Source organism: Megachile rotundata, chromosome 16, assembly GCF_050947335.1.
Source record: "Megachile rotundata isolate GNS110a chromosome 16, iyMegRotu1, whole genome shotgun sequence".
Classification (NCBI taxonomy): domain Eukaryota; kingdom Metazoa; phylum Arthropoda; class Insecta; order Hymenoptera; family Megachilidae; genus Megachile; species Megachile rotundata.
Window position 1 is genome coordinate 2,723,019 of NC_134998.1, and position 24,578 is coordinate 2,747,596.

Here is a 24,578-nt window from a genome sequence, read left to right on the forward strand (position 1 = left end):
TTTCCTTCTGGCGTCTGTCGACGATTCGCTTTCGTTTCACGACGGCGAGACACACGCGAGCCAGGCTTCGCTGATCGCGAAACACTTTCACGGTGGCCTTTCAAGATCCTCCGTGGGATCCTCGTGGCTCTCCGCGTCGAACGATCTCGAACAGGCTTCCCTCGATTGCGAAGGGATCGTTCGAGATGACGAGAAACATGCTATGTATCAAGAGATTCGCGGTTGCAATTTCATCGTCGCGAAACTTAGAACGCTGTAGCTTAAAAGAAGTTTAAAGATATTCAGATTCATTGTGCTGATTAAAGTATTAGTGCAACATAATATGATGATTGATCATATGTTTCTTTTATATTGATGTAATTAAGAATTTTTACCTGAGGGACGTAAACCCTAGATCACCACGCGATTTATCGCCGTGCGTTATGTCACCACGCATTGTATCGCCATGTGTTTTATTACTATGCGTTGTATTTTCACGCGTTATATCATCATATATGATATCACTATGCATTACGTCGAAGTTTGTTGTATCACCACACATTATATCGCCGTGTACTACATTGTCACCTATTATATTACCGCGCATTGTATCGCCATGAATTACATTGTCATGTTTTATATTACCTCGCATTGTATCGCAATGCGAAGTACTGTCACGTGTTATAACGCCGCGCATTATACCATTATGCGTTGTACTGGCACACATTATATTGCCGCGCGTAATATAGCCACGTGTTATATCGCTACTTGTTACATTGTGATGTATTGTATTACCATGCGTTGTATCGCCATGCATTACATTTCCGTAAGTTGTGTTGCCACGCATTATATTGCCATGCGAAGTACTGCCACGCGTTATATTGCCATATATTATATTTCCGGAAATTGTGTTTGCCACGCATTATATTGCCATGTGAAGTACTGCCGAGCGTAATATCGCCACGCGTTATATCGCCGTATATTACATTTCTATGCGTTGTACCGCCACGCGTTATGTAGCCATACTTTACATTTCCATGTGATGTATTGCTACGCGTTACATCGCGTTGCCACTCGCTATATCACCATAAATTATATCGCCGCGCATTGCATCGTTGTACTTTGCACTGTCACGTTATATTGCCATGTCTTGTATCGTCTTGCGTTCTATCACCATGCGTTATATCGCTATGCGTTGTTTAATTACATATTAGTTCACTTTTCAGCAATTCCTAACAGTTTCACAAATTTTGATTTTCGAAGTCACATCAGCAAACGTATATAATAGACTCTTGTTGTATTGCCACTTTTATGTACTAATGACATTTCTCTACTATCGTAATTCAATAAAATATATGAATATATCTTTTGATCAAAATATTATTAATTCCAAGAATTGTTTGCTCCTAAATTCTCTTCCATGGCAGTGTAAAAAATACGTAGGTACTTTAACATAATTTAACTAAGGCTATACATTGCAAGGACATATAGCAAGACAATTTTTCGAAGTAACGCATATGACACAGATAAACGAAAATTATGCAGAAACATTTTACTATTTCTGTTCTTTTTAAATTCGTAATATAGCACAATTGAATTTGAGTTGCCCGAAATATCGTATATATCCTTAAATTAATCACATATTTTATATCCTTAAATTAACTACATTACTCAGAGATATTGTCCTAAGTCCCGTCCCTGCAATTCGAGATACAAAATGGTGTAGATACAAAGATACAAAAAACCCCGTTGTACAAACTCCATGTTTTACTCCACCGACAGAGAACATTGCAAAAAATGGCCAAACTTGTCCAACAAGATTAAATCTTCAACTTTGATCAGCAATTAACTTTCACCTCACTGATAAAATAAACCTGCTTTTTATTTTTCCTTTAGTATTTTGCATATGATCAAAAAGTAAAAACATCAAAAAGTGAACTTGGTCACTACGGTCCGAGAACGGCTCATATGTATGCATACTTACACGCGGTCGCAATAGGTTTGGTAGAACGATAAGTGAAATTTATTGGGTCACTAGGTGAAATATGCTCCTTGAAATAAGTTTCACTCGAGAAGAACATATAGATAAATCGCATTTTAGCGACGTCTGTATACTGGATATAAATATGAAGGTACATATATGCAAGATTAAAACACGTTTTTCGAGGCAGTTGACGTCGAAAGCGAGGAAGGAATCGCCGTGGCAGTAAAGTGAATCGAGAGGGAGAGTTTAATACGTACAGAACTCCAGTCAAACAGTTAGGAGGAAGATAGCATCTCCAGACGTCCGTGCTGTACTCGGACGACATTCGTGTCGGGAGTACTTCCGGTAGTCGCCACCAGAGGGAAATTCGCACATTTACACTTGCCTACTTAGTCGCAAGTGCACACCTAACTGTTCGTCCGAACGTAGAATGTTACATAGTACAATTTAGAGCAAATCGCTGTTCTGGGGAAAATGTGGGGACGGATTGCAAATTTAGGTCTAGTTTTAAATATGAATATTTGGTTACTTAAATATTTAAGAATCTACGAGTTCAAAGATTTCAATATTTGGAAATTTGATCATTCTTCAAATTTGAGAAAATAAAAATTTCTAGATTTTGGGAATGGAAATTTAGATCCTAAAAAATTTGAAAATATTGGAGCTTAGCAACCCAGAAATTAGGGAATTTGGAAAATTAGAATTTAGGAAATGAGGAAATTTATAATTTATATATTCGAAAATTTAGATATTTGGAAACTTGAAAATCCCTTAATATATAATAAATTCGAAAATTTCTCAATTTTTAAATTTGCAAACCTATAAATTCAAAAACTTGTTCTGCTCATATTACAACAATCGAAGATTGTCAACGCGGCACTCGATATCAATTAATCGATGACCTTGTTAAGCAACATGTCCTTTTTTCGATCCAAATATCTCGACGTTACTTCTCGAGATTGGGGCAATGTCATTCTTGATTTAAGCAGAGGATACAAAAGTACGAGGGTCATACACGTGCATCGCTCGATCTGGTATCTTCCATAAATTGTACGCTGACTTTGTTTGTTCAGGTCGTAATGTATCGCATTACTTTATGCGATTGCCCTGATGCCCGTCCCTGCTATATCGCAACATGGACGCTCTCTGTTCGCAGAGTTCGCCGCATGTCAGTGTTCAGGGATAGCAAAGTGGGTCGTTGTATGTCATGCGATTATGCGCGTAATGCTCGGATAAAACACGAGGAGAAACGCAATCGTGTAACTGGTCCGAGATATCGATCGCGAAACCGGCGCGAGGCAACGAGAAGTCGATCTCTCGACTCGATGTCAAGCTGTTTTAATTTTCTGTTTTCGAGCTACCGATTCTTGTTAACTCTTTGTGCTTCGAACGTGCCACCGAGCAACAGGTAGAGCAAAAGGTGCACGAGTGATTCTGTAGAAATGATAGCACAGGTGAGCTAACAATTTTATGGTGAATGATACGTAATATCAGTACTGCGACTCCAATAATTAAAATTGAGAACAATTTTGTTAATATCTCTGCTTACTTTGAATCTTTAATTTAATCAAAATTTAATAGCAAAATTAGCTATAATTTGAAATCGATAGGTATCCAAATACTGTAGAACTCCATTCCGACCACTCACTCACGTATAAAAATGTGCAGGCCAAACTGTGATACGACTTTTTGTCAGAGAATCAAACTTTCTTAAAATGGGCCAAAAGCACCAGAAGTTGTTAAAAGTGTCGAAAGTAACGAGGGGTCTGTGGGCGGAGAGCAGCCCAGTTAACGAAAGCAAGTCAAAATGTTATAGCTCTACATACCGTTGTCAACCCACGAGTTGGCGTGTGAAGAGGCTGACCCAGGTGTTTAGAACAGCTACGGCTCCGATTCGTCAGAATAGCAAAATGGACGTCTAGAATCACGCGTAGTTTCGGCGGTATAAACAATTGGTTCGAGCAGTCGCGCACCAATTAGGCGAAAAACGATGACAATCGACAAACGTCTGAAGCTGTTATTGTCGTTATTATTCATATTTGCTGAAATGTAATACTGAAAGTGTTCACGGTGGCGATAGACATGCCTTCTGTTACTTTGGGTTGATCTCATGCGGCAACTTGTAGGTTAATATCTGTAGATAGAATTTGAAATACATGATGGGTATAATTATACAGAAATTTATCCATAACTTAATACTTGTATCTATATTTATATAAATACACAAAAATATTGTATAATGCTCTATCCATAGGTTCTTAAACTGTGGTTCGCGGACTTCCGAGGCAAATAATTTTAACATTAAAATTACAATTTCAACGCTTTTATTCAAATAACTCATTTAATAACAATTTTACACGGTCAAGACGTTTTATATTTGTCGTAACTAGTTATTAACTTAATTAAAGAATAAATAATAGAAGTTTAATTATGGGGTGGAGTTCACAAAAAGAATGTTCAAGAAGGGGTGCACGGACTACATAAGTTTAACAACTGCTCTACTCAACGTTTTTAAATTTGTTTCATAATGACTTAAGCAATTATGAAATATAGTGATATTTTTTATATTTATGATGATATAGTTAATTGTAATTAACTAATTTTATTGTTATTAATATTATATTTCTTAAATAGTAAAATTATTTTAGATTTGTGAAATAATAGAGAACTTAAATTAGTCTTATAATATTTCTTGTTAATTTTATTTAAATGTGAAAATGAAACTTTAGTTAAAGAGAATTTGCTTTTTAAATTACAGTTATAAAAGTATAAAAATTTGTAATTTACATAGTGAACAGTTTTAATTTTATTTGTTACTATCAAGATTTTCTACTGATACTTATTAATGCTTATGTAATTAGAATTTGTAATTACTGCGCTGCAAATATGTATCTACAAATAATAAATCGTTATTAATTGAAAGTATCGAAGGTAATTACTGTAATTAGCGGTTTCTGTTTCGGTCGTTCATTTGAAATTGCTTCGTAATGATTTTAAATTCAATAGCAAATTGTAAATACCACTGAATAAAATTTATTTATTTAAAGGTTAGTTTTCATCATAATCATCTCTCAATGTACGAAAAGATTGTAGAATAATTTTTAGCATATTTTATTTTTGCATTATTTGTCTTTTTTGTATTACTTTTTTCTTTTATTTTTCTCATATTTTTTATATCTTTCATTTTTCTCAATTTTCTTATTTTTGTATTATTTTCTATTATTTTTCTATTTTCTATTTTGGTTTATTTTTTGTTTAGTACTTTTTTAAGAACAAAATCGATTTATATGTAATAATAGCATTGTATACAAATTATTTAATAACGTTGCAAGAATATTTGTGTTGCAACACTTAATCACTTTATTACAGCACGGAAGGAAACGGGTGCAATTTATGATTTATCCCATAAGGAGACGCGGGTTACCTAATTAACCACATAATAAGGTTAAGTGTTGATAATTACCGGGCCCGGAAGTGCAATGTCCCAACAACCGAGCTCACCGCCATGTTCAGCAACTTCACGAGAGTAATATTTCGTCAAACTTCATTTTCATGTTGTCTAGAGCCTAATTAAAAAAAAATGAAAGAGTACATAAAAATTAAACGAGCATTGTTTTTATGTTAGCATCAAAATTTAATTAGTCAGATCTAATCTTAAATTGCAAACTTAAATTACTTTTAATATCATAATCTTTTTTTCTATGTTTTTTCCCTATTTCTTCAACGAAGTATTAAATATTTATTGTTTTATATAACTGTTAAATAATAAAAATGATTATGTTCAAAAGCTTGTTGCAGATTTCGGACTTATATTTCAGATAAATACATTTTATGATTCAGTCAAAAATTTTATTTTGAAGTGTGCAAATATAAGTTGAAATTTATACTGTATAAATTAAATTATGTAAGTTTTATTAATTCAATTTTATACAGTTTTATAAATTATTATTCCTTATAATTAATAGTAACAATAATTAATTATATTAATTAATAGTAACAATATTTAATTATATTAATTAATAGTAATAATATTTAGTAGTAACAATAAATAATTAATTATAATGTAAAATTAATATAATGACATAATCATATATTATTATATATTATTATTGTTAATAATATAATCATATATTATTATTGTTACAGATACATTACAATAATATACTTGTATAATATAGTTACTAATAGAAATAAAATATATTAAATATATAAAATATAGAAATAAAATATTATATTACTATTGTTAGCATTATTATATAGTATAGTAATTGTTATTAATCATTATATTAATACTATATATTATTATTTTTAATTATATATAAAATTGTATAAAATTGAAGTTTTATAACATATATAATATATTTTGCAGAATATAAATCCCTATATATGATACATAACATAAAAAATTAATAATAATTATTAATTATTATAGTACATTATTATTAACCACACTATATAACAATTTATTATATTGCAGTAATTATTACTATAATCGTCCATTTTTGATCATAATTCTACATACATCAATTATTTTGATATCACACTTAAATTTGAATTAAATCAAATTTCAGAATTAATCATTTTTTAACATACTATTCCAAGTAACGAGTAATTGAAAACAATTTGCGATTGCAAATTCAATTTTATTGCATTCCGTGAAGAATGAAAGTAACCGTGTAGATTGCTAGCGAAAATTTCGATAATATGCAGTCCATTACGAAGAAAGTTGGCAATCGAATGTTTCGAGAGCGAGGTTGAATATCGATATCGATGGGAAAGCAGGAAACAGCTGTGAAACGGAAACAGCGAGAACGTTACGGTTGTGCAACCACAGTTGTCGGCAGTGTCATTAACCTCGGACAACTTTTGTTTGGCGTTTTAAGATGACTTCACGATAATGATCTCCGGTCAAGTGTATGAGATCGAATCAGGAGAACCTCGATGGCGACGTCTTTATTGCCACTTTCTTCCTGTTTCCTCGTTACCGTTCATTGAGCTTAAATGTTGCATCTTGAGTAGCTTGTAACGCGTTCGTCTCGAACGAATTCCTCGTTATCTTTCTGCAGAATGTTGGAAGTGTAATAGACTCGTTTAACACTATTTCTACTATAATTTTGTGTATACCTATTTCGACCGAAAGGTGTCTTTTAACATCTTTACGTTTGAATGCAAATAATTGCCAAAACTGTTGGGATTTCGAATTATCAGTTAAGTGTAGACAATTTGATGATCATCAAATTTTTCAATTTCTGAAATTGAGTAATATAAGATTTGAAAAAAATCATTTTTAAATTTCCATATTTCAAAATTTAGAAATCTGGTAATTCAGAAATTTCAGAACTTCAAAACCAAACAATATAAAAATTCTAAAATTTATAATTTCAGAAATATACAAACAGCCATGAAACTTGTGTACTATTTAGAAATATGGAAGGTAATCTGTAAATTTAAAAAGTGAGAAATTTCTAACAAAGGATTCTTCGTTCTGATTTCAGGCGGTGAAATTGGAGTCGGTGCATCCAGGAAGGACGAGATACCTGGTCGTAGTGTCCTGCACCGGAAGGCAGGATGCCGAGGAGAGCTGCCTTCTCGGTATCGATTGTCACGCTAGGGCGACCGTTGGTCTTGTACTTCGAGTTCTGGCCGACACTGCCATTACTCTGGACGGCGACGGGTATGTCGGCTATTTTCGAATTTCTTCTTGAGTCTCCAGGCTGTCCTCGTGTTTTTGCTATCTATACTACTTGCTGCTTTATCGTAAACTGCATTCTTATCGTATATCATTCGAACAGTGGGGACAAAAAGATCTATAAGTGTCATTCTTTAATACTCGCTTTTTATTTTAACAAATGCGCGTTCATATAAAAGACAATGTCAGCAAATTTAGATGAAAATGTTATTGTAATTATTCTTGGTATTAGCAACAAATTTAATGAACACTAATTTCGTCACTAATTTTGATGAACAAAATCTCTCCCGAGTATTTACACTTATTTATTCATGTTACATTAACTTATTTTCAATTTTAATTTGAATGGACATTTCATTTTATCGTATCTGTATATTATTTTCTATATTTGATTCCATGTTTCTTATTTATTTCTTTTTAGTTTACGAAATTTATAAATTTTTATGTAGACGTGTATAAATAATTTTAAATATTAAGTTTCTATTTGAATATGTATAAAGAATAAATAGTTTAGCAGCAGACAAGGTCAAACGATGATTCTGTACGCAAAAATAAATCGAAAAATGAAGCAATAATGTTTTTTTTCATATTTGATTTCGTTTACAATAAAAGTAAATATGACAATTCTTCGAAATGTTTTCCTTAGAGATATGTAACGCGCATGCGCAAAGAATATACGGCGCATGCGCAAAGAACATACGGCGCATGCGCATTAAGAATATATACGGTATACTTGTGCATTCTTATTTTTTACTTTCCTTCAATAAATACTTTAACAATGAAACTCTAACGTTAACAATTACACAATTATAACTGTACTTACAGAAATCTTTTGTCGATTCAACAAATCGTTATTCGAACAAATAATCGTTATTACAAAAAATGTATAATTTCAATGACTAAAAATATTTCTATTCTACCCATTTTTTCAGTAACGAAATTTAAACAACGTACACGAATAAAACTAATAAAAACACGTCGATTACTATATTTTTAGCGTAAAAATAGCACTTTCGTAGGTTAGTGTAGCGTAGGTAGTCGATTTTCTTTCCGCATCAGCCTCTTCCTTGTTCGAAGTTTCAATCTGATCGACTCAGCCTCTCGATTCCTCGATCGATCCCTGTTTGTTCGTTTATTGCCGATTCGTGGTGCAGGGAAAGTGGGCAGATTTTACAGGTTATCAGATTTTTACCGCGGCAGGATAGTTCTGCACTTTCTCTCCGGTAGATAACTATCCTCTGTTCTGTGTTGAATAAAAAACGTTGGCGGACAAATCTGTCCCACGATTGAACCTTTCGCTGAGTTTCAACGTAATGACCAACATGACTTTTTGTACACACTTCCGACAATTTTATTTAATAGTGCAGTGAAAATAGTACGTGATTGGCAATAAATGGTAATTGATACTTAAAGTCTAATTGGAGCTTGTTTTAATTTTCGTATCTGGTAAGATAGGCGTTGCTTGATTAAAATTGTTATATAGGGCTGTTAATTAAAGGGGAAGGTGTAAAATTAGAGCTGTATTGGTTATAACATTTTAGTAGTTATTTTTATTAACTTTCTCATCGCTTGCTGGGTTAAGTATCAATTACTTTCGGTTTCAAGAGATGATATAAGTAAATTTTTTAATTTTCAAATGCTCTAAACTTTTAAAACTGTTAGACTTCCTAAACTTCCAAATTTTTGAACTTTTAACTCTCAAACTTCCCAAATTTTCAAATCTCCAAACACACAAATTTTCAAATTTCTAAATTTCTTAAATAAATTATACAAATTTCATCAACTTATTAAATTTTCTTAATTTTATGAATTTATTTTTTTTTTAATTTTTTAAATTTTATGAATTATCTAAATTATATACATTTCCCAAATTTCTCAACTTGAGTATGTACAAGGTATCCAAAAAGATTGAAACCATACATAGTATAGCAAACATAGCAAACAAAGCATCATATAAATGACATAAACAGTGTTGTATAGTATTATATAAATAATATGAATTATACTATATAACATGTAATACTATTAATAATATCATGTACAAATAACATAAATAGTATCATATATGTATAATATATGCATAATAACAAAAGACATAAATTAAATTTATTCTATAAACATGATACTGAATTGAAACCTGTTTCAGAAAATCTGAAAAATGACTAAAATTCCTACGAACAAACACAGAACGTATAAAATTCATAAAATAACTGAATATAGTTCGTTAAGCAAGAGGTTCAGAAAAGTCATGTAATTAATTAACCCTTGACTCTCCTAACGCAAGATTTAGCAATGCTTTTGAAAGCAAGTTTTGTCGGTTTCGCAAAAATCCCAGCCCCCGAACGCGTGCTTTCTATCCACGCGGTATCCGGCTCCTTTCAACCCATCACGATCACGGTGAGTCATTAGCGAAGCACGCAGCAATTAGGTGAATAAAACGCGGCTGGAAACGGTACATCGAGCGCAGATCGAGAAACACCATGTGGAAAGGTGAACACTGCGAAGGTCAGCAGCACCGCTCTCTTTGCTGCCCGCCAGAGCACACGGGCGTAGGGAAATGGAGCGCGTTACCGTAAGCCACGCGTTCGAGCAAGGTGCTTGACAGGTGAGCACCAAGGTCATCAGGGAAGGTCGGCCTGCCACTGGCAAAGCCATCTCGTCGGGTCAAAGCTCCATTTCGCTGCGCTTCCCTCGGTTAACACGTCGGTATCTCGCGAAATACGGCGAAACGCTGCATAGTAGGCGGAAACTACCGAAATTTGGCAGACACTTCAAAAATGCGTCAAATTAAATAAAACGTGCTTTAAAATGTACATATTTAGTCCGTGAAGTGTCGCTGCGATTTTTAGCAAATCAAAATATTGGGTCTAGAAGACTGATTTCTTAGACGTGAAATAAGAAAACTCTGAACATCATTACTTTTTAGAAAAAAATTAACACTAAGCCTACCTACATATAATGTGTACTTAATTTTGAAATTAAAAATAAAATTAATGTAAGAAGATGACGAAAAATAAAAGAACGGAACTAAAAATATAATATCAGGATTTAATAATGTTCAGAATACAACCGTAATTCATGAAATCTTAATAACGAATGAATAAATTATTTATTACAATTGTCTTCGCAACCAATTCAAAACGATCACTATTCGCGCTCGCTTCAAAAACAACCGCACAACTGCATCGATGTCTAATGATTTTTAATCGACTTACTGACATTACTTTCAGGACATACCATGTATAACAACTTTAGAGTTTATTGGTTATATTGTATCCGTGTTTGGAATTTAAGATGCTAAGTTTAATCTTAGAAATTTTTAAATTTTCAAATTTTTGTACATTGTTATATTTGAAAACTTGAGAATTCGAGAATTTAGAATTCTGAGAGTTTGAGAGAATGAATTTTCAGAATTTATGGATATAGAAATGTCTAAATGGAATTTATATATTTAGACATACGTAAAATTAGGTATTGAGCACTTTGGAAATATAAAAATTTGAGTATATTCATGGGTTCAGTAAATTAAAAAATTTGGAAATATCAAACTTTAGATGTTTAGGACATTGCAGAACTTGGTAATTTAGGAAATTGAATATTTAGAATTTTCGAAAATTTTGAGCTATTGTAGGACGCATATGGTGTGTCATTATATTGTATGACAATATAATGGTTCGTCGATCAATAATTTATGATACTTCACACATTATACACGCACTCATTAATGAAGTAATCGACTGTATGATACATGACGCGTCATCAAATTAAATTACCAAGACCGATTATATGACACACCTGGTGCGTCGATTTATGCAGTAATCTGTTATGGGACACATTTGGTGCGTTATCGAATATAACATTATATTACAGATTACATTCGATGTGTCGTTAAATACAATGATCTGTTGTATGACACATGCAGTCCGTCATCGAATACAATATTATATCGTCGGTGTATCATTAAATACATGGTCATAGTCGATTCATCGTGAAATACATAGACCTACGATATGACGCACCTGCTGCGTCGAGGTATAATTCACTGTGGAGCACATTTGATTTGTCATCGAATACAATATTATATTCTAGATTATATTCGATGTGTCGTTAAATACAATGATCTGTTGTATGACACATGCAGTCCGTCATCGAATACAATATTGTATCATCGGTGCATCATTAAATACATCGTCATAGTCGGTGTATCATTAAATACATCGTCATAGTCGGTGCGTCATTAAATACATTGACCTACGATATGACGCAGCCGGTGCGTCGAGGTATAATTCAGTACACACATTCGATGCGTCATCAGATACAATATATCATAGGTTGTATTCACCGTAACATTAAATGAAATGATGCATTGTATGGCGCATCCGATACATCGAAATATGCGACAATCTACTTTAAGACACATTCAGTGTTCGAATACAATATTGTATCGTAGGTTGTTTTCCGCGCGAGAATACAACAATGTACTGTATGAAGCATTAGTTGCGTCCAGAGACAGTGATCTACTTTGACGCACATTCGGTGCGACATCGAGTACAGTTATCGATTATAGGACGCATATGTTGCGTCATTAAATGTAATATTCTTTCAACTGACTCATATGATGCGTCATTAAGAATACATACATATATTATAGATCGCATATGATACATTATTAAATACAAGCATGTTGAACACATATGGCACGTCAAGAAATAATATAAATTTATTGTAAGATGTATAAGTTGTGTCGTGCGACGCATATAATGTATCATCGCATACAAGGTATCATAGAATACATTCGGTGCGTCATCAAATAAATGGATTTGTGATACGACGCATATGGTGCGTCGTCAAGTATAGAGCATCTAACATAGGACGCATAGGGTGCGTCACTCAATATAATTTTTATTATAGTACGCACACGGTGCGTCATCAAGTACACGGATTTGTGATATGACGCACATGGTGTGTCCTAAAATTGTATAGTTCATCTATCATAGTTCATCTGTCATACAATATAATTATTATAGTACACATACGGTGCGTCATCGATAGTGATTCGTTATAGGATGTATACAATATGTTATTAAGGTAAACGATTTGCAGTAAAACCTACAACAAGCATCATCAGCTGTAATCGAATGAATGTTATACGACGCATACGTTGCATCATCTTCAGTACAACCCATACGATGTATTGTTCGACAGAATAACAGAAACCTGAAAGAAATGAAACATATCAAATTAATGAACAATGATGTGAAGTTTAATTAAAAATTTAGAAGTCATAAAATTGAATCTGAAAAGCAAAAGTTTCAGCTGATGCAGTAATCAGTAAAGCATCAAATTAACGCTATAAATATCATGTGACGTGAAAAAGAAGAAAATCAGAAAATTCTCTGATTTTCTCTGGCTCTGACGAGACCATCTTAGGAAACAATTATACGTGATGTAAAAGAAAAGAAAGCTGGTAAACGCTCTGAGATCATCTTAGGAAACAATTATAAACTCGAAGTCTATCTTTAGTAAAAGTGACTTAAATCAAAGCTTTGGCAACTGACAAATAAAATTGGTGAAACAGTATTTGACACCTGTTACCAAAAATGGAACGCTTCGATAGAACGAAACGTTGCTGTACGAACTGGGCGAAAATGTACGTATGAGGCTAACCGTGCTCGAAAATAGCCACCAGCCGAACAGAACGGGGAAGTTGAGGTCTGTTTCGGCTGCCAATAAAATAGCTCGTCGATACGATCAGTTGGCCACCCTGTATAAGGTGAACGGTGGTGTGACCCTCAATGCTCCCTTAGACTTCTTTTTCTCATTCGTTTTTTCTTATTTTCTGTTACAGAGGCTTCAGCGTCAGCGTTTGCGGTCGGCAGCACATCTTCAAGCCGGTATCGGTGCAGGCGATGTGGTAAGTCCTGGTTTTTAAATACACGCATTTCTTAACGTTACATGTACCGAATATTTTGTACCTCATAATTCGTGCTTCGAAGAAGTTTGAATTATTTTTTAAACTATTTTTTATGTTCTCAATATTTTGTAATTCTGAGTTTGAAGCAGTTTCATACTGTTTGGATTACTTCATAAAATAGGTATTTTTTGGTATATTGCATTCTAAATATTTTGTACGCAGCGATTCAAAGTTTGAAGGTGTTTGAAACAGTTTGAATTATTTTTTGGTTTAAGCATTTCTTAATATTTTATGTTCAGAGTATCCTGTACACCATAATTTGAAGTTTGAGGCAGTTTAAATTATTTCTCAAGGTATCTTTGTTTGCTCTGAAGATTACATATGCCACAACTAGAAGTTTGACATAATTTTCATTATTTCTTGAAGTACTTTGTATGTTCTAAATATTTTATATACTATGATTGTAAGTTTAATGAAGTTTGAGATGAAGTTGAAGAAGTTTGAGACTGTTTGAAACGGTTTGAATTATTTTTCGAAGTAGGTGTTTTCTAGTATTTTACCTCTCTCTTCAGGATATTGTAAACGACGTGATTTCAAGTTAAAAAATGTTTGATACAATTTGAACTCTTATTATAAAATTGAACGATCCTTTGTACATAAATTAATTTTTGAGATTCGACTTGAAAAATTCTTTATTACTAACTAAACAAAATAGTTAACTTCTTCTATTTGTCAATACCACGTTAAAAATGTGTATATATTTGGTGAAATAATATTTGACGCATAATTTTTATAAATCTTTACCAAAATCAAAATTTAAATCAAAATGCAAAGTAGACGTAATAAAAACAAATGTTGAAAAGTTCAGAATAAATTTGAATGTGGAAGTTCCTTTTAATGTATCTTAATTTTTAATTTCGCATTTTTCTTGAAAAATTTCTTAAACAATGGTTTTATACCGATGGAGAGGTACTTTTACCACTAAAATTAATTAGCAGTCGTAAGTTCAATCTCATCGGTGTGTCGTTTCTAAAATAAACGATTCAATTGAGCGAGAACGTTGCTAGTTGTCTACCTAATAACCGTGACTAATAAATAACCTCGTGTAATTACAACGGATGGGTCCGAGACGACACCCACGGAAGACATATAGGGTCAGTCGATAGGATGCATGAAAGGGTTCGACCCACGTGTGTTGTGATCGATTTTCTAAATGAAGCTAATAATAACTACGATCTATATTTTTATTATACCGTAAGTGAACTCATTAATGAATAGAGAATTGAAAATCGAATATGGCAAGACTGTTAGTAGTAATGGGAGAACTAGATTTATGAATCGGGTCGAAATACCGGATCTTTGTCTTATTTTTAATTATGGAAATTATTGAGAAGCTTTTGTCACAATGTTAACCTTTGTCGAGATGAAGAATCGTTATACAAAATAGTTTACAACTATTACTTACTATATTTTACTATTATTATTTAGCATTATTATTTACTTACTATTATTTGTACTATTACACTATACTACTATACTCTACTACTACTATATATTACTATTATATACTAGTATTTTGCTATATTACCATTCTATACTATTTGACTATTCTACTATTGTAATGGAGTTCTATACAACCATACCGCTATACTATTATTCTGTCGTACCACTATTCAACTATATTACTATTCTATCATACTACTGCTTTATTGTTCTGCTATTCTAAAGTAATGCTATACTGCTATACTACAATACTACTATTTAATCACACTACTATTTGACTATTCTACTATAGTAGTGGAGTACTATGTATACAACTATACTGCCACACTACTATTTTATCGTACCACTATTCAACTATACTACTATTCTATCATACTACTGTTTTATTATTCTGCTATTCTAGTCTAGTACTATAATACTACCATTCTATTATACTACTTTTTACTGTTCTGCTATTCGAGTGTAGTACAATACTAGTATACTACTATACTTCTATTCCATCGTACTACTATTCTATTATTTTACCTAACAACTATTTTACTATGCTACTATTTTAATACAATGCTGCAATAGTGCTATTCTACCATACCACAATTTTACTGTACTACTATTCTACTATACTAAATTATTCGTATTTTATTAATTCTACAATATGATCATGTTACTATATTACTATACATTCCTCTACAATTCTTCTATTTTATTCACTATAGTGCCACCTTTCCGCTAATTCTACCATGAAAGTATATTATTATCTAAGTACTCTACTATTTCACTATTCTACTATACTAGTATCTCATTATCTTCATATACTGCCACTTTACTACTTAAAAATTGGAAATTTAAGCAGTTAGATTTTTGAAGATTTCGGAATTTCAAAATTTGAATTTTTGGAGATTTAGAGAGTCTGAAATTTGTAAGATTGAAAATTGGGAAATTTGAGTATTTTGTAATATGGAAACTTGAAAACTTGAATGTTAAAACCTGTAGAAGTTTGGAAATTGGGAATTTTGAAATTTGAGGATGTAGACTTTTAAGGCTATGGGTATTTGAAAATTTGGTAATTTAGAAGGTAAGTTAGAAGTTAGTAAGATTTGGTAAGTTAGAAATTTAAAAATTGAGAAATTAAAAAGTTTGAAAATTTCATAAGTTTTAAATTAAACACCTAAAAATTTTTGTATTTAAAAATCAACCAATTCTCAATTTGGTAATTTATGAAATTAGGTACCGAAAATTGAGAAATTAAAAAGAGCTGAAAATTTAGTATTTAGCAGTTTGCTAACTTTCACATCCCATGTCCAATGACAAAAGTAGTATTTATCATGAACCATACAATCATACATAAAAAAAGCTCATAGGAATGTAATAACAGTATCATGGAAAGTGTAATACGAACACAATATGTACTCGAAAAGAAGAATCGTTTCAGATTATATCGACGCGGAAGAGGATCGGGATTTGAATAGAAGGAAAAATGAAGCGTGGGCCGTGGCTTAATTGCTCCGCGTCGCGATTGTCTTATGCACGGCTGGACGATGAGGAACTTTCTTGCACGCCCAACCTCTTCCGCTCGGCGATTTTTCAGCTCAAGTGAAAACGCATCCCGATCTTCCCACACGGATTCAATCATTCCTTCCGTTTCTTTATTTCCCGTTAACGCTACATTCATGAAATCCGTAAAAATCACTAATCTTAAAAGACATAGTCGGATAAAGGGGTCAAAAGTGCATTTAAATCAAATTAACCCTTTGCGCTCGAGAGGTGCCTCTCAATTGCCATTCGGTTTAATACAATAATTTGAAATACGCATTATTTAATCAGTTCTATAATAATGCTCATGTGATGTATAAACATAGTGAAGTAGACAATAGTGGCAATTATTAGTAGAGAAATAATAACCTCAAAAAATTTATTTAACGTTTTCGTTAATATTTTAAAATTGCTGTGCATTTATTTGTGATTTCAAGCGTTTCGTTTATATCGAGACTTCACTATAATAAGATTCACGTAATTGTTTAATCCTTTACATACGCAGAATATAGAACCCACGGAAATATTATATTACAAAATTTATACGTTTAAAAAAATCGAAGAAGATTATATGTTACATGTTATTTTGCTTGAAATAATCAGTTCTTTTACATAGATAAGTTTAAAAAATTGAAAAAGATAATATCATAAATTATACTTATTATTCTGTTCAAAAACTAATTAAGTTAAATACATAGATAAATTAAAAAAATTGCAGAAATATATGTTATAGTTATTACTCTCTTTAAAAACTGATTAAGATAAATACATGGATAAGCTTGAAAAACTGAAGAAGTTAATGTTCTAAAATTTTACTTAATACTCTGTTTAAGAACTAATTAAATTACATGCACAAACAAATTTTTTAAATGAAACTTTTGAAATTGAAGAAGTTAGTATTATAGCCTGTAGTTATTACATAACTTGAAAACCTTTTAAGTTACATTTTCAAAAAACATAAAATTGTTAATACAAATAGACGTTACCGTACTATTCAATAGTACAAAACAATGTTACATTAAAAAAAATGACTTCAATTTTATTAGATAATACAGGTATCCCTCAAATAACACGGTTAAATGGTAATCAGGTTCTTTTCTAGTCAATTCAGCCATTGTAAATATCGCTCCTTTCTTCAATAAACTTAATTATAATTATAATTAAATTATAATTGATTCCTTTCGTCAAGTAATTTTTATAAAGAAAGAAAGAAAAATGTCAAACAATTTTTCACGAAGAAAGAAAAATTATATATCTTAATATCACGTGAAGCGCTTTCAAGGGCGATTGCTATAACCATACGCCATCACGTAGTCATCAAATTAAGAGGCCCACCAAAAGATCGATCAATCTCTTAGTTTGTTGAAGTGATGTATCAGGGAAGAACACACGGCGAAATCCGTCACAGAAGCGAGACCGACGGAGTTCTATCGTCGTTGACGTTGTCGTGGTCCTATTTTTGGAGAAGCCTCGTCGAAGGCGACCATCCACGTGGTGGGGTTGCGGCCATGGACCATCGGCCGCGCCATTTATGGCCGCATCACATCGCGTGGTCATTTTGCCGAATTGCAATCTACAGCCCTGCAATTTCTGATGCATCCCTATTGGAAATTGCATACCACTTCGGTGATTTACTCTACAAATATTGTACCGTGTGTGGGCAAATTATTATACTCGACCAAAAGGTCCTTTAACAGATGCTATATAACGAATATTTTTATTGTAATTTTTCAATCGGATACCTTTTTTGTAATGTTACTATATTCTTATTGAAATGTTGTATCGATGATTTACTCAAAACATATTGTACATTGGGTGATTAAATTATTATAAGGCGAAGTGGGGTAAGTTCGTAAATGGGGCAGTTTATTTTATTTTGAAACTGGAGCAAATCTATTTTTGAAAAAGCGAAGATAATGATAACAATAGATAAAACTTAATATAATTTTATTTGTAATCTGTAGTAAAAATAATTCAAGTTCCCTAATATTTGGGCGGTGGAAGTTTGGGTAATTGACGATATTGGAAATATGCTATTTTGAAAGTGGTGTAAGTTTGTCTTATGTGAAAATTTTTAGCCTAATTACGGTACAATTTGGCCCTGCAAATTTGAATAATAGCCGCAATACTATAATAATACTGTAATAGCCACAATAGTTACCTCAATATAAGCTATGTGCTTAGGTCTATGTAGGTATCAATGCTGATTATTATTACCAGCTTACAAGTTCTAATTCAGTTTCTAATAAGTGCTCAACAAAGTCGACGTGGTCTTGTTTTGATATTGGTGCACAAAATCCCTTTACAATTTCACTATTACTTGAAAAGTAATTACGAATTGTGGTTTGTTTTATTAAAAAGAAATATGGTACTCAACGATTTCAATGAAAATTCTAACTGTGATGATTCTGAAAGCTGGTAGGTCATAATAAGAAAATAAAAGTACTTTACTGGGTAATAACGACACTCTGATAAAATCTTCGCTACCAAGGAATTTTATTATTCTTTTATGTTTAGAAATAGGGCTCATGAGAATTGGTAATGAAGGATGAATCTTGGAGTCAGAATCTGAGTATGAAGACTCGGATCAAAATGATTCAAAGAAAATAAGAAAAGCAATAACTTAACAATTAAAATGTTATCCGTTTATTTCACTATTACAATAATTCATTAATCTTGAAAACCAGTCTGCACTTACCCCACTTCACCTTACTCAAATAAAAAGTTCTATATTTTTCGACTTGAACCAATGGAATATAACAGATGTTTTTATTGTCATTTTGCAGTCAGATATTTTCTTTTTTAATGTTATAATTAAATATTTTCATTATAATATTATATCGTTGATTTATTACATAAATATTGTACAGTGAGTAGCCAAATTTTTATACTCAAATAAAAGATTCCATATTTTACAATTTTATAGAAATTGCCAGATTTGGAAATTCATTAGTTTGTCAAGAAATTTAGTAATTTTAAAATCTGGAAATTTTTAACTTAATTTATAAAGCTATGAAAAGTTTAACTCACTATTAGCTAAATATATAGATCCTATCTTTTTTGTATACCATTTCAGAAATTTGTTTATAAAATTTAAATAATTTATTTAATTATTTAACTTGATACTTAATATTTAAATGTAATCAAATGTTAAGGAAGTAAAATATTATGACATAAAAATGAAATCATTTCTTTGTCTAATTATAAAAACATCCATGAGACGATGTAAAGCAATTATAAATTAATTTTTTAGTATCAAACGTTTTCTTTCAAATTTCTTTTGACACCTTCTATAATGCGAATATAAAACGAAACGAGATAACCTTGTTCCCTTAATGAAGGAGTACCTTGAAATCTTTAATGAATTCAATTTACTAATTAGTTTGTACAAAAAATTTGATTCAAGCTTCTCGAGAGACTCCCACGTCAAATAGATAAAAATGACTAGGATTAATTTACCACTGACATTTCTTTCCCACCTTTCATCGACTTCCTTCGTGTAGGAACCTTGACACAGAAATCCTTGGTTAATCCCAGAATATTAATTAATGCGCATAAGGCAATTAGTAGAAATTATAACGCTATATTATTATTTAAACTTAGACAGATATTGTATGGAGCTATTATTTGCAACGGACAATTGAACTGTGCCTTCATAAAATCATATTGTGCATAAAAATGTAGTCGCACTGATAAAACTATTTATGTATTATAATTATGTTCCTTTTACGGATTTAAGTTTAAATGCCACTTTATACGATCTATTTTGTTTTGTAAAAAATTGTTTCAAATTTCTGTAAGATTGAAAAATTCATAATTTCCTAATTTCCATCTTTTCAAATTTTTAATCCATTAATTTTCAAATTTAGAAATATTTGAAATTTCATGAATCTATTAACTTCTAAAGTTGCCAAATTTACTAGTTCTTAAATTAAAAAATTTTCAGATCTTCAATTTCTTAAATTTCCAAATCTTTTAATTTTTAAATGAGCGATGGTCTCGATATCACGAAAAATTTCTATAGTGAATGTATTCTTACTGAAATCTTTCAACAGGTTCGATCCGTGATAGTCCGAACAAAACGGTAAAATTGATGTCTTTTCAGAACTTTACGGCTTAATTCAAAGTTTGAATCGTCCGATGAAATGGATTGTGTGCGAACTTCGAGAGACTGCTGTATTTCTTTCTGAACGCCTTAAACGAACGATGAGAGGGCGTATCACGTCGAATAAATAATTATCGCACCTCGGGACAACATTTACATAACTAATTAACGATCGTCCGCGAGGAGACTCGCCTCGACGGCAAATTGGGTGGCATTTTACGTATTCCAACTACTTTCACCGTTCTGTCGCTGCACGTCGATAATGCCGTCTGCGTGTTAAGTAACCGATGAGTAACGAAGAGACAGTTGAGGATGAAAGTGGAAATCGTATTGAAACTTCAAGATTAACATCTTAACCATTTGCGCTCGAAAGGTGACTGACATTCGCCATCCGGTTTGATACAGTTACTTAAAATAATTGAGATATTTCTTAACAGTCCTGATCATCGAATTACTGTTACAAATCTTCTGCATTTTTCACGTTTTCTGTAAAATTAAGAAGCTTGTTCAAATTGTAATGATATCATTTATTAACTTGTAACGTGATACTCTATTACTGTACGTAACATTATTAACACATGTAGTCGGCTTGTATTATAATTCTTTTCAACTCAATCATGAAGTTAGACAGTTATAAACTAGTCTAGGCGCTAGATATTTTCGATTTCGACAATTCTTTCGAAGATCTCCGATTACAAATTTAACATATATAAATAAAATCTTCATATTGAAGACTACTTATTAGTTCCAATAGAGATAAAGGTTTTACATAAAACTTATACGAAGCCATATGTAGATCGAAAGGTGTACAAATTGCATCTATGTCACTCTTAGGTGGATCGCATGATGTATCAATTCCAATTGACTATAAATTCCTAATATATTCTTATTTTGGCTTTCCATTTGCACCCCATAACAATTTAAGTTACAAACTTTTGACTTTCAATAGATACAGATCCACATACATAGATCTACATGTCTACATTTGGGATCTACCCCTACGTAGATTTGGAACCTACTCGTAGAACCCGATTTGCACAAGACTTATTTGTGTTTCACAATAATTTAAACTACAGTTACTTACTGTAAGTACTATAGGTTTCAATACGTCTAAATCAATATGTGGATTTAGGATCTACTCACGTGTAACTACTGAAGTGTATAGATTGGACCCATGTCACTCTAACGCGAATTATAGGATTAAGAATGCATCAAATCTACCTGGTTTCACATTCTCACCTTTCCCCTTATCATGCTACTCAAACCTCATAACATTTAAATTGCAGGATGTTCTTACAAGTTGCAATGTCCTGCCGCATATGTATCTCTAAGAACATACTAACTGACTTCATCATGACCTTTACGTGAGTCAGACGTATAAATATGTCTAACTTGGGTCTAGCTTCTGATCTATGTGGTTTTAGGTTCATACTTGTCTACTTCTGACCTTTTTCCTTATCATAAACTTTATTCGCTACTTGTAACTTTTAAGTTGGAAGCTGATCTTACAAATTGCAATGTCCTGATGCACATATAGTTCTTGGAATGTGTAAACTTCATGACCATTGCGTAAATCGTACTTATAGATATATTTGTCCCACTGTTTGTGACAAGATGAGCTGGTTAGATACTGAAAACAGTTCAGCTGCTATTTAAGTCAAAAAATATATTCCAAACCTCATACATATTTTTAGAAGTGTACATTAGGTATACATACATTAGCACATATGCAAAAGTAAATAATTTATTACATATATCATTCACCCCAATTCAATTGCAAAACGAGGAAAGTTCTTTGCATCAATTCGTAAAGCTCATTTTGTGAGAATAGTATGTGATTTTTAAATCCTAACTTTCTTGATTGTAGGTTATGACCCACCTAGTTATAGGCCTAGTAGCCTAGTAGACCCACTATCTTCTAAGTTGTAGGTGATCCTTATGCTAGATTGACCTCCCTAGTTTTGATTTCCACCTATTTAATTTTAGGTTCCGACCCACTTGATGTTAGATTATGACCTATGTAGTTTCAGTTCCTGACCGTTTTCGATATCACAAGGGCCATTTCAGTACCTTCAATACCGGTATTCTTAACAGTATACTTGTTCCTATTCCGGTTTCAGTTCTCTTTAACCTGAAAGATGTCGAGCTCGCCGGTTTCCAGGTCGCCAGCAACAGGTTTAGGCGTGGTGAGTGTCCACATGCAAGTGGTCCTCAACCGTCACCTCCGATACCAATTAACTGTGAGTCAGGATTTCCTGTCCTTTGTATTCGCTGAGATTATTAACGCCTTCGGCGTTAACTGACGTCACTAAACTTGATCTAAAGACTTTCCTAACGAGTTTTCGCTCGGTCGATGTTACCGGTAGTGCTATTAATTTCTGTTAGATGAAATATGCTATTTTCATTGTGATAAGAAACATAATGCGCCAGTATTTATAGGACTTTTAATTAAATCGTACGGTGAGAGGCCGTTACGACGTTAAAAATGACCTAATCGAAGCAGGAAGCGATCGCGGATTAGCGGGCAATCGATGAACCATCGAGTCGAACCGGTTCTGGATCGGACGAACACGTCTGCACAAAATGACACCTCGTACGATGATAAGACCGGCGATATTCGATACGAAACCAGGCTGATGGCCGGCTAAGTAATCGGGTATCTATTCTGACCTCTTTCTCAAAGGTCAGTTCCTGCTAACCATGTGATTTTACCATGATAATGGCTTTAGCGATCATCTTTTAGGTTCACCTTAAGCTCGAGATTATCTTTAAGATTCACCTTAAGTACGATTAAATTTTATTGTACGACATACTGATTCAAATGATATAGATAATTTTGGTAATTGTTTATTATTTTGTCACTCTTTGTTAAACACTTTATGAATCATCTTGTAGAATTATGCGTGCGAATACGCAAAATACGCTGAAACATGAATTTCAAAGATATAGAAGAGCTTGGATCTTGTTCAGGATTATACGATGCAAAGTTGGGATTAGTGTTTGCAGCTTGAGTGTTAACATATTTTGTATGCGAGTTTTTCTTCTGTTCCAAGCTGGAAAGCGATTTCTAGTAGCATGTTCTTAATAAGGGTGTAAATCAAAGCAGGAATGGTACTGTGGTGGTCGTTCACTATGTTCTGGGGATATTTTGATGCTAATCGCAGGTAGACTTATAAGTTAATGCAGCAGTATAGAGTAGCGTAGTTTGCAAATTTTGTTATGTAAATTTACGGATTGGCAGATTTAGAATTCTGGAATTTGGAGATCTGAAGATATAAGAATTTGGAAACTTGAAAGTCGGGGAATTCGACATTTGAAAATTTGGATATTTGGAATTTTAGAAAAGTAGAAATGTAGATTTGAAAATTACAGAGTTTACAAATTTTAAGATTTATCAATTTGGAAAATTGGGAATTTGGAGATTCGTGAATTTGAAAATTTACAAATTTTAGTTTCACAATTTAGAAATTTAGATATTCGAGAAAAAATGTAGAAACACGAAAACTTAGAAATTTGAGCATTTATGAATTTTTAATTTGCAAATTGAAAAATTGAAAAATTTTAGAATAAGAAAATTAAAATATTTGAAAATTTTTATTTTTAGAAATGTAGAATGTATTGAAAATTCCGGAATTTCAATATATACAAATTTAGAAATCTGGAAAAACATAAAATTAAAAAACTAAAAAATTGATTAAGTGAATAACTAAATAATTGAACAATTGAAAATTTGTGAAATTGAACAATTGAAAATTTGTGAAATTGAATAATTGAAAATTTGAACAATTGAGAAATTGAAAAACTGAAAAATTAAAAAGTGAGCAAGTGAAGAATTGATAAATTAAATATTTGAAAAAGTGAAAATTTGAAAAAT

General features: G+C 32.2%; 1 protein-coding gene across 4 annotated transcripts in view; it reads left to right on the top strand.

Moving 5' to 3' along the window:
* Positions 1-24,578, top strand: part of ssh (Protein phosphatase Slingshot) — a 163,079-nt gene that overhangs the window by 103,145 nt on the left and 35,356 nt on the right. For 3 of the 4 annotated variants that reach the window (XM_012283647.2, XM_076541163.1, XM_012283650.2), the window contains 2 exons: positions 7,459-7,637; positions 13,501-13,566. In XM_012283647.2, the coding sequence (XP_012139037.1) occupies positions 7,459-7,637; positions 13,501-13,566 (245 nt within the window). The remainder of the gene's footprint in view (positions 1-7,458; positions 7,638-13,500; positions 13,567-24,578) is intronic. The other variant, XM_012283649.2, reaches the window with a different exon arrangement.